We start from the raw sequence: 17939 nt of genomic DNA, 5'->3' as shown, positions 1-17939 counted from the left end.
GTCTTTGGGTATTGACTAAAGATCTTCCTTCATCATACCGATCTGAACGCCGATGACATTTATTTTCCGCTCATCGGCATCAACGTCGAGTACCAAAACCCGTTTGTTTTACTTAGGAGGATTCGTCTTATTATTTTACGTATTGTAGAAGTGAATTTTTTTTGTTATTTAAGTATATTTTATTTAAATTAAATTGACGTTTTACTGAGTCTGGTGTCTAATAGAGCTGATAATAAAGTGCAAGTGTCTAATAATATAGCGCTTTTATAGAACATAAAAAATCATGATCCCTTTCTTTTGAAAAACGTTCCCATTGATCATTTCTTTTTTATTCTGATAAGTCGTTTATTATTGTCTTATAATATAAAAACTTGAGCAATTTTTTTGTATAATTTGCTAGTTTGGCTATATCGAGCCTATATTACGGAACATGCCATGAGAGTCTTAGAGGGCCCACATACCTGCGATCAAAATTTTCAAAATTGAGGTGAACAAGTTGCTATGCAAATGGTTTACGTAAATGATAATTTGATTGCCAAATTATCGTAATAGATAGAGAAGGATTGTGTCCATATCTAAAGTAGATTACAAACACCTTAGATTTTAATTACAAACACTTTAGTTTTCATCCATGACACAAAACACTAATGGATCGTTTGTGGAAAATGTTTAATGTTTAAAGTGATCATTATAATATGTACCTATTTGAATTGAAATCAATTTGATTATACAATATTCTAATTTAGACTTAACAAGTATTTTATTTTTAGACTGTTAAAGCGTTCTTACCCAAAATGATAGAAAAGGACAACGGTCACATAATAACAATAGCCTCCCTTGCTGGCCACATTGGAGTACCAAAACTAGTAGACTATTGCTCGTCAAAGTACGCGGCTATTGGTTTCGATGAGTCCTTAAAAATAGAATTGGAAAACCAGGGTATTAAAGGTGTAAAAACAACAGTAGTCTGTCCTTATTTCATTCAACAAACGGGAATGTTCGAGGAAGTTAATTCTAAATTCTTTCCAAGACTGAAAGCAAACGATGTAGCTGACAGAACTATCGACGCTTTATTGAAAGATGAACATATAGTAATTGTGCCTGGTTATTTTAGATGGTGCTTGCCTTTAAAACTGTAAGTATAACTCTTGCTATAATTATTATTGATTTAATAAAATTTTATGAGAAAAGATTAGCCCACAACCTTTCAACCCATGTAGTCTTTATAGATCTGACAAAGGCATATACGATAGTGTAGGTACCACTACCAGTGCTCTGGGTAGCAATGGAAAAACAAGGAATAAGCAAAAAATATATACCTACAAGCAGTACAACAGCTCTACAAAAATATGACGGCAAACATTAAACCTGGAAACAAATTAACTAGAGAAATTCCTATTTGTAAGGGCTAAAAGCAAGGCTGCTGCGTAGCACCTACACTCTCAAAATAATCTAAATCACGCGCTCTCACTGTGGAGCAGAAAGTGGTTCAATACTGGCATCTCAATCGAAGACGTAGATTGTACGCGATACGCTTATCTGACGACCAAGCTATTCTAGCTGAAGACGAGAGTGATATAGCCTATATACTTAGAAAACTGGAAGAGGAGTACACCAAGTCGAGCTTCACAATTAATATACAAAAAACCGAGTACTTTGTTGTAGGAGAAAATCCAGAAATAGTATGTTATAACTAAACCCAAACCCAGACATCCAAAGTGAAAGTTATCCTCCAACACCAAATTGTTCTATATGGTCCACATAATGTTCAGAAAAAAGTCACACCACTTTGAGCGTCGGGTTTGGGGGGCGAGGGGGGAAAATTGGTAAATTCGTAGTTTTTTACGTTTATCGTCAATATTTCTAAAACTATGCGGTTTAGCATGAACAATCTTCTATACAAAAATGTTCTACATTAAATTTGAAATAAAAAAAGGCCCTATGCATAATCCTTCTAAAATAAACTGTTCCAAAGTTACGGAGGTAGTATAGTATAATTGTTCTATACCAATTTGTGTGTTCCAACACCAAATTGTTCTATATGGTCCACATACTGTTCAGTAAAAAGTTACACCATTTTGAGCGTCCGGTTTGGGGGGGGGAGGGGAGATAGAGAGAAGTCGGTAAATTAGTAGTTTTTTTTACGTTTTTGTCAATATTTCTAAAGCTATGCTTTAGCGTAAACAATGTTCTAGACAAAAATGTTCTACATAAAATTTAAAACAAACAGGTCCTATACACAATTGTTATAAAATCAACGGTTCCAGAGTTATGGAGGGTAAAGTGGAGGAATTCGACACTTTTTATATTTTTTGGGCTATTTATATTATTATTACCTACTGATGAAAGAAATTTTCTTTAACAGGATTGTGTTTTGTAAATAAAATTTGCAATTTCTGTGGCCGATGGTATGTTAGTGATAAGCCCTTGAAGAAACGTCAACCTCACCGCCCAAAATCATCATCAATTGCCCAAATAATATAAAAAGTATCGAAAACCTCCACTTTTCACCCTCCGTAACTCTGGAACCGTTGATTTTATAACAATTCTGTATAGCACCTTTTTTGTTTTAAATATTTTTATGTAGAACATTGTTTAAGGCTAAAGCATTGTTTTAGAAATATTGACGAAAAACGTAAAAACTACTAATTTACCGACTTCTCCCCCATCGCCCCCCCCCAAACCGGACGCTAAAAATAATGTAACTTTTTACTGAATAATATGTGAACCATATAGAACAATTTGGTGTTAGAAAAAAACTTTTACTTTGGATGTCTGGGTTAGGCCTTTTTTTTAACCAATTATACTATACTACCTCCGTAACTTTGGAACCGTTCATTTTAGAAGGATTATGCATAGGACCTTTTTTATTTCAAATTTAATATAGAATATTTTTGTATAGAAGGTTGTTCATGCTAAACTGTATAGTTTTAGAAATATTGACGAAAAACGTAAAAAAGTACGAATTTACCGATGATACTCCCCCCTCTCCCCCCAAATCCGACGCTAAAAATGGTATGACTTTTTTCTGAACATTATGTGCACCATATAGAACAATTTGGTGTTGGAGGATAACTTTCACTTTGGATGTCTGGGTTATGCCATTATTTGGATCAATTATATCATACTAAAAGTCTGCAAATTGAAATGGGAACTATTCAGTGAAAATTTCAAATACTTGGGAGTTCAAATAACATCAAAAGCAGGCAGTAACGAAGAAATACATTCCAGGATTGGCCAAGCAAGAACAGCCACCAGACAGCTACACGGACTATTGTGGAATAATAAAATAACAAAAGAAAATAAAGGAAAAATTTATAAAATAATAATATAAAGTATTTGGTTATACGGCACCGAATTCGGGAAATAAAGCAAACAAACAAATCAAAAATTAAGGCTGTGGAAATGAACTATTGGAGACGATGTTGCCGGCTCAGTAAGACTTGATAGGGTGAGAAACAAAGATGTTAGGAGAGAAATGGAAATTGATCTAGACATAATAGACACGATCGAAGCCAAAAGACTTAACTTGTATGAACAACTTCCGAGAATGCCTGAAAATAGATGGCAAAAAAAAAATAGAAAATGGACTCCGCCCACTAAAAGAAAACGAGGTAGACGAAGACGATTCTGGAGAGAAGAGGTCGAAGGTGCAATGACCGCCAGATATCTAAAAACTGAAGATTTCTTCGACAGAAAACACTACAAATTAGTATGCAAGAAGAGGCACCCGCTGTAGAAGACTTGCTTATTATATTAGGTATAGGTATAAAATTTTATTGCATTGATTGAGATTTGACCAGATAGATCTAATAGATTATTTGTTAAATCTTATTCCGTAAAACGTCTAAAAGGACTTATTGCGATCTGAGACCTGTGGGTTTGTAAGAACATAATACGGATATTCCTATAAGCTTTCATCGGGAATAATCTTGCACCCCCTAGTACTTTGTGGACATGAACTCGGACCATTCTCCAATTATCCTTACACTCAGTGATAATGGTATCAAAAAAGAAAGCCCCTAGACTTGTTAACAAAAATACTAACTGGAAAAGTTTCCAGGTATATACCTTAAAGAGAAGGTTAACCTCTCAGTTCCATTAAGAACACAATTATTAGAGGCAGAAGTAGAATAATTGCTCATTAAAACGTACAACCAGTTCCTTAGAAGAATAGCACGGAGAATGTGGTAAGAATAAAAGGAAATAACAGAAAAAATCAAACTGAAAATTGTTGACCCTCATACGGATCATATTACCCGTATTCACCAATGGTGAATATAAAATAATTAATTGTATGTCAAAAATTACGCAATGACTACCTCTTAAAACCCACCAAATTTCATTTGCATATCTCAACCGGTATTGATGAAAAACATGGCTAGTTGTTAAAGTATCTAACTTTTTTATTACCCAACATAAGCGATTAAATCAAAAAACAGAATGTTTAAAAAATTTGAGGCTATAGTTGGGTTTAATTTCAGTATTTTCTATATAAGAAATTTATAAGTCGATATGAGCATATGGGTACAGCTATGGATCTGTGAAATATAAAGAAGCATTCAAATTATACAATATGTTGTCAGGATAAAGTTTTAATGAGCATCATCAACGCTTCCTGGTACTGCATAAACTGTGTAGTCTGGTACGAACAACCATGAACAACTGATTTCAAACTATGTGAATATGAAGGCCATCAAACTCATTGGCAACGCTAACCTAATAAACAGACCTGTGTTAGGCCCGGCGCAAATTGAACCTAAGCGAGACACAACCTGCACCGGCTAACTGCGTAGACAGTTCTGCGCATCTTACTATCAGTGCATTCGTTCGCAGGTCTCGCTTGGGAATGTTTGTCATCGGCGTACAGTTTTCTTGGGCCGTGGGACGCGTGACTCACCGCCAGATGTTTATTTTTACTTGTTTTTGTTTGCGAGATGGAGTTATCTGAAATGAATACGGATGGTACCTAAGTACACTTTATTATGATAAATAAACATAGTCAACACCCCTAGTGAAAACTGCGTTGTCTTTGTCATTAAATTCTGATAAGTTTTGGTAGACTAAATAAGCGGCGATACGAAATTAATAATCAAAGTTATGCCTTTACAAAAACACATTATTAGAAAAATAAGGTGAAAAATTATTCATGTTACTTAAAACCGTGATCGATAAAAATATCGTATTACCCTCAAATTCAACTTGCCGGCATATTACATTTTTGTTTATTACATATTACATTTATTATGCTTAAAAATTAAAAACGAAATATGCAGATAGTGTTATTTTTTATGGCCGATCAGTAGCGGAGGGATTATGAATTATTATGACCTGCAGTAATTGTAAATGATTGCGATCCGGCAGTAATTGTAAATGATTGTAATCCGAGCAGTAAATTGAGGAACACGAGTTATGACCGAGCAGTAGGGGAGAGATTATTTTAAATATGTAGGTATTATGGGACTACTAGGGACGTGTAAGATATTTTTAAAATGTTCTATTAGCCTTGTGACATCCAATATTGGACATAGGCTTCCCCTTCGCTCCTCCATCTTTCTCTATTCTGAGCCATGTGCATCTATTTTGAGCCTGCTTGGTGTTTTAGGTCATCTACCCATCTCATCTGTGGTCTTCCTCTCTCTGGTTTATATGTCCATGGTCTTCACTCTGTAATAATTTTATTCCATCTTTCGTCTTTTTGCCTAATCGTGTGACCGGCGAATTTCCATTTTAGTTTAGCTGTTTGACGAGTAGCATCTTTAACTTTTGTGATATTTGTGCACACAAAGTATTATTGGTGAATGTGACCTTAGATAAGTCTTATGTAGTATTAAATTAGGATAGCACCAACTTCTGCTCTGTTAGAATAGTATCATAGTATTATGCATAGTATTATGGGATGCTTACTGGAGTTTTGCTAATTAAAAAAATCGTAAATTCAGGGATTCCTTTAACATACTTGCAACAATAAACAAGACCTAATTGTATCTTATTTTCCAAATAGGCAGGGGATGTAATACTTTTGCTGATGAGTTTATTAAACATGCGAATATACCAAATGCTTTCAGATTTTTACAGCCATATGTAAATAATTTTTTATTCGATCTTATATAATTCAAATTTTAATCAACAAAACTGCTGTAGTTGAATATTTGTGTACCTACATGAATATATAAAAAAAAATTAATATACCTAATACTTACTATTTCCTTTTCAGATGGTTGCCTTGGTCTGTGTTGTCTCATTTTATAAGCTATATGTTACCTGATGCCGCACCCCAACACCAGCCTAATCCAATAGTACAAATTAAGGAATCTGAAGATTCCTTATCTCAGAAAATAACTAATAATAGTCTCAGTGCCTCTATATCACAAAATTTGGATACCAAGGGAAAGGACCTTTAAATTTTTACAACTAAACTAAATAATTATGTAAGGTTAACAAAAATACATTTTAAAAATGTTTAATAAAAATAGTTTTACTTAATTTATTCCTTAATTAATTATTTAATTTACCTATGTATCTCTATCTACCTTTTGGTTTATTAACCCTTTCATCCCGCTTCAATATGTCCAACCTGTGCCGGCAGAAATAATTTTGTTTGAATACTTACGTGCCATAGACGCGCTTTCGCGTCCAAGGCACTGATCTATAGTCATATTTGGAGTGCGTACATGTCACCGGAGCTGAAAGGGTTAAGGCCCATTTATACATATCAGGGCTGTGTCTGTTCCGTATTAAGACAGGGCCCGGTCCAAAAAAAAAAAACAATATGTACTCTTATGAGTATATTTATACATTGGCGTTTCCCGGACGGGGCCCGTCCGGGCCCGGTCTGAAATTAATTCCAGCCGATATTTTTGCTGCCGGCACTGGCGATGCACGAAAATGACACGGATCGCAGGGACTTGTATAAACACGGTTTTATTGTTTTGTGAACACAACTGCTGGAAAACAGACAAGCAATTGATATTGTGAGGTGAGATCTTCTATCCAAGCCGAAATATTTTCAACTATCTTTTACACAGAGATATGTAATAACGTTTTCCTCTCTTATTCGGCCCGGTACGCACACTGCCACAACCCGGTTGTATGTAAATATTGCATTAAAAATACCCGGACTCGGCACTGACCCGGAACGGACACGGCCTGGGTATGCATAAATGGGCCTTTAAGCGTACTGGCTCTTCTAGTGGGGATATATGGTGGAGTAACACCGAGCCGCAAGCCCTCATGATTGAATGGCATTGAAATGGCAGTGATTGAATGGCATTGAAATCCAATATGTGAGATTTAATTCTCCAAAAAAATTCCAACCACGTGGGAAGAGTCCTGTGTTGTCCTAGGTAATATCCAGGCATATCTGTAACATCCTCAAACTATTAAGGCGGGTATACATATGCGCTCTGCTCGGTGTGCAAGCCGCTCGCGCGCAGCATATTTGTTAGATTAGTACGTGTTTTCAAGTGGCACACAAACGGCTGGCACACGGCGCACCACGATCTAACTTCTGTCGGCTTTTCAACAAATGCTTTGATGGTTCTCAATACGTATTTGGACGGGTTTGCGAGTGGTTTGTTGGTTTTGGGGCGCCTGAGTTGAATATTTGTTAGTAATGGAGTGGTCGGAAGGAAATATCAAACTTATTGATGTTTACCGTGGAAAATGAAAAGATGACATTGAATATATTTAAACATGTTGGCTTGCAACCAATCGGAATGAAACCAAACACTTCTCGATGAGAATAGGAGAAGCTACTCCCGACGTCGGCCGATATCGGATCTGATCTGATCGGAGAAAAACGGATCCAATGTAGGCACCCACATTTAATACTAATTATCTACAATTACTAAATGTTCGTAAGTTTCCTCTGGATCGCGGAAGGTTCGTCAAAATGAAAAGTTTTAACGAACATTAACCGCGCCAAGAACGCGCTGCGCGGAGTTCGCGGCGCGGATATGTATCTCCGCCTTTATATTAACATGTAACACAACATAATTGTTCACATTTAAAGGGTTTTTACCCAACACATTTTGGTGGCTCAGCCATGCCATTTTTTTGGCTTTTAGAAACACTGATGATGGATTTCTTAATCCGAAAACATTTTGTTTTAATGTGACCCTTATTTAGGGTATTTTAAAATATACCTTTTACAAACAAATCTAGTATTTTTGTGTTTTATGGTATACAGCCAGCTACAGGAAGTTTATTTTCCTCGTGGACATTTTTAATGCTTCAATATGTAAATTGTCGGGCAGACGCAATTTTTTTCAATATAAGGGACGGTAACGGTAAACCACTCTTCCACTTAACCTAACAAGTCTATTGTGGCTCACCCGCAGGTTAAAGTTGTACTGTTAGCCCAGCCTTTTTAACAAGGTCTGTTATGGCCTTAGGTGACAATTCTAGGAAGTCATAGGACTCAAGAAGATAATGCTCCTATGTATTGAGCCTTGTCCAGTAGGGCTGAGCAGTTCCACAGAACGTGTTTCGTCGTCTCGGCATCAGCCTGACAGAATCAGCAATTTGCATTTTCTGTAAGTCCGATTTTGTGTATGTGTCCCTTGAAGAGAAAGTGTCCTGTAGCTAGGTTACCTACGATAATTCGCAGATCATATCTAGTAGACATTTGGATCTCTTCTTCGAAGGTTCATGTATAAAGCCTTTGGCTATTGGAGACCCGTTTGCTTGTACCAGTGGTTTAGTTTCGAATTGGACTCTAAAGAAGTTCAAAACTAACTTGAGTCAACCCATAGGCGTAACTAGCTACAATTTACATGTGGTTCTACTTTTGAGCTCTATACTCTTAACACCATTACTATTCCATACCCCCAGAGACCATCCAGTAGTTAGTTGAACCTAACTTCAGCCCGTGAGTAACTTCACCCCGTAAGTAATGAACTATTACTCACGGGTAAAGTAATGGGTGTTATTATCTATTCAAAAATAGCGAATAATGAGCATATTATTAAATGGTCGTAGAAAAACAATTATTTTGAAGTTTCTTGACAGTAACATGATAGAGATGAAAGTCACATCTGAGAACGGACCGGATTAGCCCATAAGTATAGGTACCTACCCATGTATATAGTAGGGTGGCGCTTACTGTATAGTGTATAGCCAGTACATCTGTTTGGGTTTCATACCACATGTTTTCCCACATAAGTATCCTTCGACATGTATAGTGAACTTTGCTTTGTTGGTTATTCTTTCCAAATTGACGTTTTTGACCTTATTCACCTCTCTGACAATTTCTCCATGCAGATCAAGCATCCAGATGTTATCTAGATTCCGTCCCTTTGCGAATATATTTATATTTAATGTTCTTTGTAGTCTGCCGTGTATGTGTGTGTGTATTACGTAATCATATGTCCCATAAATAGCCCAGTAAATAAACGGGAAATACGGCGATACCATGTAATTTTCAGGGTCAACTCCGAATTGCATGAAAATTTGGCTTTAGGGTCCACTTACCCTGCACTTCAAATTGAACTGTTGCCGTTGGTTGCTTTTACTTGGGGGATGACTGTCATCCGTTCTCGGGGTGAAAAAACGGACGTATACATTAGGTCAGGAAATGAATAACTTGACTAATTCTAAGCAACTTTCGTTCTATAGAGTATTTTTAAGTAAGTCAATACTTTTCGAGTTATTTGCGATTAAAAATGTTTATTTTTTGACAAAAAAAACATGTTTTTGGGCCGTTTTTCGCAATGAAAACCTGATCCTGAAAATTACACTCTAAAAATCAAGGCTAAAAAAATAATTTACAAACACAGTGTTGATATTGAGGTATTTATTAAGGTCATCGGTACATAATTTGCAAATATTTTACGGGTATCCCTACTTTTTCTGTCTTTACACGGCAAATTACGTGTAGTAAAATTCACACTGGTATGGATATGTAAACATTACTAGAATGTCATTCTACTTGATAATGTCATCATTAATTTAAAGAGATGGCTTTTGAATGTTCTTGGATAACTGTTATTTTTATAATTGCAAATTATTAATTCAGTTAATAAATGTGATAATTTTTTTACTAACTATGTATTCAGTGATTGTAATAATTTATATGTACAACAAAAACTAATACTCAATCGAGAAAAGAGGAAAAGTGTTAAAGTGATTTTTTAATAATATATTGTTACTATGGAACGCTTACAATTTTGAACATCTTTAACAACAAAATACTTGGATCCCAGAATATATTATCCTGATGTATTCTCTGCTTGGATCTTCCACAAATAATACACAATAAATAACTTTTTATTAAGTCCACGTCTTAAATCAGTTATTTATCAAATACACTTATCAATATTACATATTGAATCAACAACTCAAAATATTCCCGATGCCATGTCAAATATTTAAAATTGTCACTGATTGTCACTGTCTGACTGACAGTATGTTGACAATATTCTATTCGACTGAGTGCGTTGTATGACAAAGATAGATTGGGAAATATTACCACGGACATTGTGTTCATTTTTTTCGAATCCTGAAAAAAAACAATATTTTTGAAAAATTTAAACGCAGAATGAAAAACTATATTATTACCGATGGCCGAAAGTGCCTTAGAATAAATAAAAAGTTTATTTTGAATGAGATATTTCAAATTAAATATCACACTAAATTTTCTCTTAGTTTTTCACCCCTGTAACTTATTAAAATAAACATTATAGAAGTTCTCAGGGACTTTCGGCCCTCACCAATAACGTAATTTTTCATGTTGCGTTTAAATTTTTCAAAAATACTTATTAGTTTTCTCGGGATTCGAAAAAAATGAATCCCCATTTGAATAGCATTGCAGCCGAAAATACGTACCCATCCTCTTAACACGTTTTCATTAAAAAATAAACTTTACCTACACGTTTCTCCCAAACCATTAATTTTAGCAAAAACGGTCAGTTTTAAATAAATGGGATAATAAAGGAAATATAAAAAAATAGAAATAATAATAAATATGACTTTATTACAATTGTATATAAGATTATTTCTTTTTCTTTGGAGCATTTTCCAATCCCTTGATGTACTTTTTTGGCACTTTGTACTTATCTAAAAATAAAGTTAAACTATACTAATAAAAAACAACACTTAAAATCAATTAGCACATATTTTTTCTGCTTGAGATACCAATATTAAAATTATCACTTAGAGATACTTAGAGACATTCCATCAGAGGAAACAATCGCAATAAGAGGTGATTTCAATTCACATGTGGGTCATACATTTGGGACTTTGGGAAATGTACCGATAGAAATGGTTGATAAATATAAATACCTAGGAACCTGGGATTCAGGCGGATAGAAATAGCACAAAAATGAAAACAATTCTGGTTCGTCCACATAAGTAGGAATAACAATTTTTAATTTTCTTGTTTTTGTAAAGAATATTTTAATTCATTTTCTTTTCAATATTATGGGACACCCCGTATATACGAGTAGGCCAATACCTAATTCAGTGAGTATGTATTAATTTTTATCATTATTTTCAAGTAAAAACCTTAAAGTTTTTTGTATGTAATTACCTGCCTACTCGCCTCATTTTAAAAAGACAATTCGCCAACCAACTCTCTTGGTTAACAGTCACTTACAATTATTCCGAAAAGTGTATAGAAACTCAATATAGTCCTCGCGAGTGATTTATACTACTCAGCAATAGCAGTACGAAAAATAGCAGGCCTGCTCCAGCTTGTGCAACGAGAAATGACAAGGTAGGAAATATTTTTATTACAATTTACTTTAAAGGTTTTTTTACTGTTATTTTTTTTATTCTATTTTAAATTCACCCTATGCTAAACAGTCCACTAATAAAGCTCTCTCTGAGTTAGTAGTCTCCTCCAAGATGATTTAAATTCTCTGCAACAAAGACAGATTAGAACTGAGAGTAAGAGCTTTGATACTGCAATATGGACTTGAAATCTGGACATTTAAGCTTCCTCTTGTAGTTCCTTTAGTTATCGGAGGTTAGCTATCATCACAGCTATCCGTAGCAACTACTGAGCTGCAACTATACCACTCTCTTAAGTTTCTCAGCCAGGAAATTTTTCGTCTTCCTATGAATCTTTTACCCTTAATTTTACCTTGCATTATGAGCCTTAATATCTTATATTTCGCACCTCTGGTAATGTGGCCTAAATATTCCAACTTTTTTGTTTTGTTGTTCTTTATGACCTCGCAATCCTTCTATAGGCTTCTTAACACTTCTGCATTTGTAACTCGTTGGATCCATTGCATTTTCAAAATCCTTCTATTGATAGGGGAGCCCAAATGGGGATTTTTTCAGTTACTCGAGCGAGTCAGATTATCACATGGGGAGAAGCCTTGTACCCTGCAAATGTGTAAATGTACCTCTACCATATATTGTTTCTTAATACAAACGAGTTCGTTAAAGGGGAATCTATCCTTAGAAAAACTCGAAATCGTCAGATTAAGATAAGGTAAGTTAAGTGCAAGCAAAACATCGAACGATTTGTAAGGAAATGAACTAAAAAGATCGAAAAACTAAAAATACGTGTTCAATATTTTTCAAAAATCTATCGAATGATACCAAACATGACCCACGCGAAGAGGGGTTGGGGGTAAATTTTAAATACGAACCCCCCGATATTTCGCGAAATGAACATCAGATCGAAAAACTGAAAAATACAGATGTATTCAATATGAAAAATCTATCGAATGACACTAAAATCTGAAAATCTTGAAAATCTTAAATAGGAGCCCCCATTTTTTATTGCAGATTTGGATTCCTAAATACGTAAAAATAAGTAACTTTTATTCTAAACATTTTTTCGAATTATGGATAGATGGAGCTATAATCGGAAAAAACGATTGTTGGAAATGGAAATTAAATTAAAAAATGGAAAGTCCCCCACTTTATGAAAAACTTAACTTTTTTGGTTTTAGTACCTACTCTCTACACAACCCAATATGTTTTCATAACGCTCGAGTAAATGCAAATTTAGCATACTTTCCTCCCCTACTATATAGGACATTGAAACAAGAACTCATAAATAAGCTACAGTCATGTGGTATTACAGAAGGATGCTTAGGATGCTTAGAATATCATGGACACAGAAGAAAACGAACATAGCAATATTGCGACGGGACACGTAATGAGGGGTCAGCTATATGAAGTGCTATGACTGATAATACAGGGAAAGATAAGAGAAGGAAGGAATATAGCAAGAAGGAGAGTGTCATTGTTAAAGAATTTGAGGGATTGATTTAAATGCAGTGCTATCGAACTCATCAGAACAGCGGTAGATAAAATAAAGATAGTAATGATTATATCCAACCTCCAAATAAATAACCTATTGGCTACTAATGACAAAAGAGTATATGATTGTCTAATCAAATTTATACATAGTACAAATGTGTGTCTGTAATCAATCTTAGCTAATCTCATTAACCTTTGTTTTAACCCAATTGTTTTATTTACCCTCTTTTTCCCTATTTACAGTAATTTCTTAAACACCACCTTGATATGTCTCTGATCGATATCGTTTTATGAGTTCTTAAGAGGTTTTTTCTTTTCTTTGACTCTAATGACCGGTTTGCAATGTAGGTATATATAGACACTTTTTTATTTAGTATTAAGTAAATTAGAATAATATGTATTTTAATAATTTGTATTAGCTTTAATAGTTTGTTTTTTGTATCAGTATTAACTATTATTATCAACATGATTGTATCTGGCTAAATAGCTAAGTGCTAAAGCCACAAATAAAAAAATCTCCATTGGGAGATAGCACACAATAGCAAGAAGAAATACATTCTTTAAAAAGAGGGGAAGTCAACTTATCACATACAACAATTGACAAACCTATTATCAAATAGGGTTTTAAAATAAGCTAAGCCAAACAATTTACCTGTTAATAAATTATAAACAAACAAAACTTGGTTCCCTTGAACCAAAAGTTGATCATATTTCTTTCCGGGTGGTCGACTGATACTAGTACTTGCTGCAACTCCGTGCTGGCATTCTTTCGCAAAATCGTTAATTCGGATGCCAAATAACTCCAAGTTATCTATTAGTGTTACCTTTTTATTGCCGGAGCGAACTGGAAAAATAAATATATATTAATCTTAAGTATTAAAAAGCTGAGAATGCGAGCTTATCATAACGAAAACTTTGTTTACGGTTAGCAAACATAATTTCTATTAGCGCATATAAATAGGTACACTTGAGTCGAGGGTTCTTTACCCGTGCGTCATCATTTAACCTTCCGATGACCAACCTTTTTTTGTTACACGGATGATCAACGGGAGTAAAAAATGACCCCAGGTCAAAAATGACCTGGAATGAATGTTTTCAGCATTTAAATCTTCATCTAACAATACATCCTCGTTTTCTGATACTATTTCATCTTCTATATCATCATAAAAATCGCTAGCAGTAACAAGTTCCTGTAACTCAGCCTAGTAAGATATTTGCGGTCATATCTTATATGTACACAAAATACTAAGAGACTATATTTATGGAATAATAATAATGACTAACTGTAGCAGGCAGGAATGTCATGATTCGTACATAACAGGCACCACAGTCTAAAAATAGATTTTGATAACGCGCAGTGTAAAACTACTTGGAATTCCACATAATAGACGGTATTTTACTAAACATCAACTTCAGAATATATTTTTTATTCGTAAAATATAGGGAATTTTTTTTATTTCAAAATATGAGGATATCTATAATGATATTAAAGTCAAATACAAAAATAATGAGTTAAAAATTGAAAATACTTTTGAATTTATTAAAGAAAAACATACGCTGGGGTCCAAATTTACCCCCTTCGTCATCCGAAGGTTAAAGCATACGAAATAAGTCGGAAATTTACTAAACGAAACAGCAAGTGACAGTAAGTAGCTACTGCTCCGATCACGGGCTACAATTTACAATTTGACGTTATCAAATAAATAAAATGTCAAATGTAAGTTTTGCTTTAAAATTTTGGTGCAGAATTACAGCTACGTTTAAAGTAGCTTAACAAATTCTCTTAATATCATTAGTGATTAATAAATAAATAAACAATTTATAAAAAAATTCAATAACATATTTTCTTTTTGTCCTTTCATTCACTTTGGCGGAAACTTAACACAACCTTAGATTCTCATTCCTTAACTGTACCTTAACAAAACTTCCTTAACAAAATAAAATACACTTTTACCATAAAATTTCAAACTCTAATATAAAATTAGTTGTAAAAAAACTTTTTATCTACTCTATGTCATATTATGTATAAGTTTTTAGTTTGTGAAAACTGTCATTATAGATGACCAGTGCGTGAAGCGTTTAAAGTGTGCGTGAAGTAACAATGTATTTTAAATGGGATTTACTTTTTCGCACACTTTCAATGGGTTTTTTGACACACTTTCATATAATCAAATATCCCTAACTTTCGCGTTGTCATGGTGATGACAATATGAGCAATGACAACAACATTTTTGACAGTTTTGTGGTTTGAAAGTAGTTAGGATTTTTAAATGTCAAAGATCTAAAAATTGTAGAATAGAAATGAATTCCAGTGACGAAGAGTTATAGTTTTTTTATTTGTTTATCGTAGATAAAATATTGTATGAAACTGTGCGTGAAGTACTTTTTGCGAACTTACGGCGATGTATAGCACTCGCTCCGTTGTCGCTCGTGCTCTAAAAATCGCGTGCGTTCGCAAAAAGCATACTTCACGAACTGTTTCATAAATAACTATTCTGTAATATAAAAAACTTTTTCTACGGCCGTTTAATAATATTTTATGCTCATTATTCGCTATTTTTGAATATATAATAACACCCATTACTTTACCCGTGACTAATAGTTTATTACTCACGGGCTGAAGTTACTCACGGGTCATTACTCACGGGCTGAAGTTAGGTTCAACTGGCGAATGTCACTTTTAATATTAGTCTTATATAAACTGCAAATAAAATTACTTATTTAAACGTGTTTATTTAACACAATAATTATTGTAATGTATATCAATAATAGGTCTGGATCCCGCGTACCAAAAAAAAGTTGAATAATAGCAAGCTGAAAATTTGTTAATAGCTTAAGGGTGTCTAGTCGGACAAACTTTGATATATTGGAACACTGGAACAGGGGAAGTTTTAATTGTGGAACAGATTAAAAATTTGGATCGTCAGACTATGAAAACGTCAGATGTATTTTGTCCGACAGAACTTCCAATTGATTTGTTACCCTTTCATTAAACTCTCATCCAAAAATCGGACTGCTATTACTAACCAACATGATTCCTGTCATTTGACATGTTCTTCGTGTTCCACTCATTAAAATGCCCAGTTGGTGATAGACACCAGTCTGACTTTTGCATGAGAGGGCAACAAAGTGCAACAAATCAATTGGATGTTCTGTCCGACAAAATACATCTGACGTTTTCGTAGTCTGACGTTTCAAATTTTTAACCTGTTCCACCATTAAAACTTCCCTGTTCCAGTTTTCCCATATATCAAACTTTGTTCCACTAGACACCATTAAGCTATTAAGAAATATTCAGCTTGCTATTAATCAACTTTTTTTTCTTATGCGGGATCCAGACCTATAAGTAACTTCGAAAAGTTTTTAAAGGGTTTTTAACTGTAACTATGCGTTAGTAATATATTTTTACATTTATACCTTGTTTACTATTATGAATTTTGACGTTTACCATTTTCAATGACAGTGACATTAGCGTATTTGGTGTGTTTATTGGAATTTAAAACTTATATTGTGTCTATTTTATAAAGTTGTGTTATATATTTTATATATATTATAACATATTATAGATATACTATATTCGCTCTCGCGAGATTTTTTTTGAGACATTCGGAATAGGAAACGTACAACACAAAAATTCCTACCTCACACTATTAACTGCTAAAATCAACTTAATCTTTCATTAAAAAAAGAAGAATTATTAGAAATAGTGGGAGTGTCTACTAAACTCATAAAATTTTGTAAAGTTTATTTCTACAAAATATTTTTATTTTGTACAATAAATAATTTTCTCATTTGCTATCAATACATTATAATGGTTTAAATAAATAAATATTGATTGGCGTAAGGTTTATGTTATTTTAATGTCTGTTTACTATTAATAATATTGGATATGAGCAGGTGCGTTGGTTTTGTAGTAATTTCCAGTCACTTCTGACAACTGAATTTTTCAAAAAAGAAATTACTAACGTCAGTGTCAAAAAAAATCTCGCGAGAGCGAATGTAGTATAGTTATATTATTATATTATATATAGTTAAATATAAATGTGCATTATAACTTTTTAAAAATACATCCAAGCACCGGTAATAGCCATTTCCTATTTATTACAATGACAGTAGGTACAAAATACTTATAATTTTTCGGAAATGAAAATAATTTGAATTGAGTATTTCTTGTTGTGTCTTTTGCAATACACAATTAAGACAGCATTGCTAATTAATAATAAGCAACCAATTATTTAGCCGTGTACTATTGGTAAACAAAATTTATTTTTGTAAATTATAATTTGAATCTCGAGTAGTTGATAATTATGTTGTTTTACTAATTAAAATAAAAAAGGTCGTAGAAAAAGTATAGTATTCTACTTGCATGTAATGGCTATTACTCACTCTGATGAATTGCGACACGAGCCGTAGGCGAGTGTCATCAAACTTCATCATCGTGAGTAATAGCCATCATTACATGCTCGTTGAATAATATACTACGAAAATGCAAAAATTCGACAAAAAACAGCAAAAAATTCAACAGACTGACAGCCACAAAAGTAAACAAACCAGAAACGTCACAAAAAATCTGAAAACATTCCTACGCGTCTTTTTTGTATCTATCTCTTTTCAATATACTGAGACTAGAGCGTTCATAAAAATAACATGTGTTTTTACTTAATAACAGGCGGTAGCTGGTTTGTAATTAGTTTCATGCGTGGAAGGGAATGATGCTA

The 17939-nt window shown here is 33.8% G+C and overlaps 2 protein-coding genes across 4 annotated transcripts in view; one reads left to right on the top strand and one right to left on the bottom strand.

Annotated features, from left to right (window-relative positions):
* LOC126886618 (estradiol 17-beta-dehydrogenase 11-like) overlaps window positions 1-6486 on the top strand; it is a 315249-nt gene extending 308763 nt beyond the window's left edge. For all 3 annotated transcript variants that reach the window (XM_050653609.1, XM_050653608.1, XM_050653610.1), the window contains exons 5-6: window positions 771-1135; window positions 6218-6486. In XM_050653609.1, the coding sequence (XP_050509566.1) occupies window positions 771-1135; window positions 6218-6404 (552 nt within the window). In that variant the 3' untranslated portion in view covers window positions 6405-6486. The remainder of the gene's footprint in view (window positions 1-770; window positions 1136-6217) is intronic.
* A 4469-nt stretch (window positions 6487-10955) lies between these two features.
* The window catches only part of LOC126886617 (eukaryotic translation initiation factor 2D), a 29602-nt gene continuing 22618 nt past the window's right edge, over window positions 10956-17939 (bottom strand). The window contains exons 7-8 of the mRNA XM_050653607.1: window positions 13874-14065; window positions 10956-11058 (exon numbers count right to left, since the gene is read on the bottom strand). Coding sequence (XP_050509564.1) covers window positions 10994-11058; window positions 13874-14065 — 257 coding nt within the window. The 3' untranslated portion in view covers window positions 10956-10993. The remainder of the gene's footprint in view (window positions 11059-13873; window positions 14066-17939) is intronic.

This window comes from Diabrotica virgifera, chromosome 6, assembly GCF_917563875.1.
Source record: "Diabrotica virgifera virgifera chromosome 6, PGI_DIABVI_V3a".
Taxonomy (NCBI): Eukaryota; Metazoa; Arthropoda; class Insecta; order Coleoptera; family Chrysomelidae; genus Diabrotica; species Diabrotica virgifera.
Note: the sequence above shows the minus strand (reverse complement) of the source record. Positions and strands in the feature narration are given on the sequence as shown.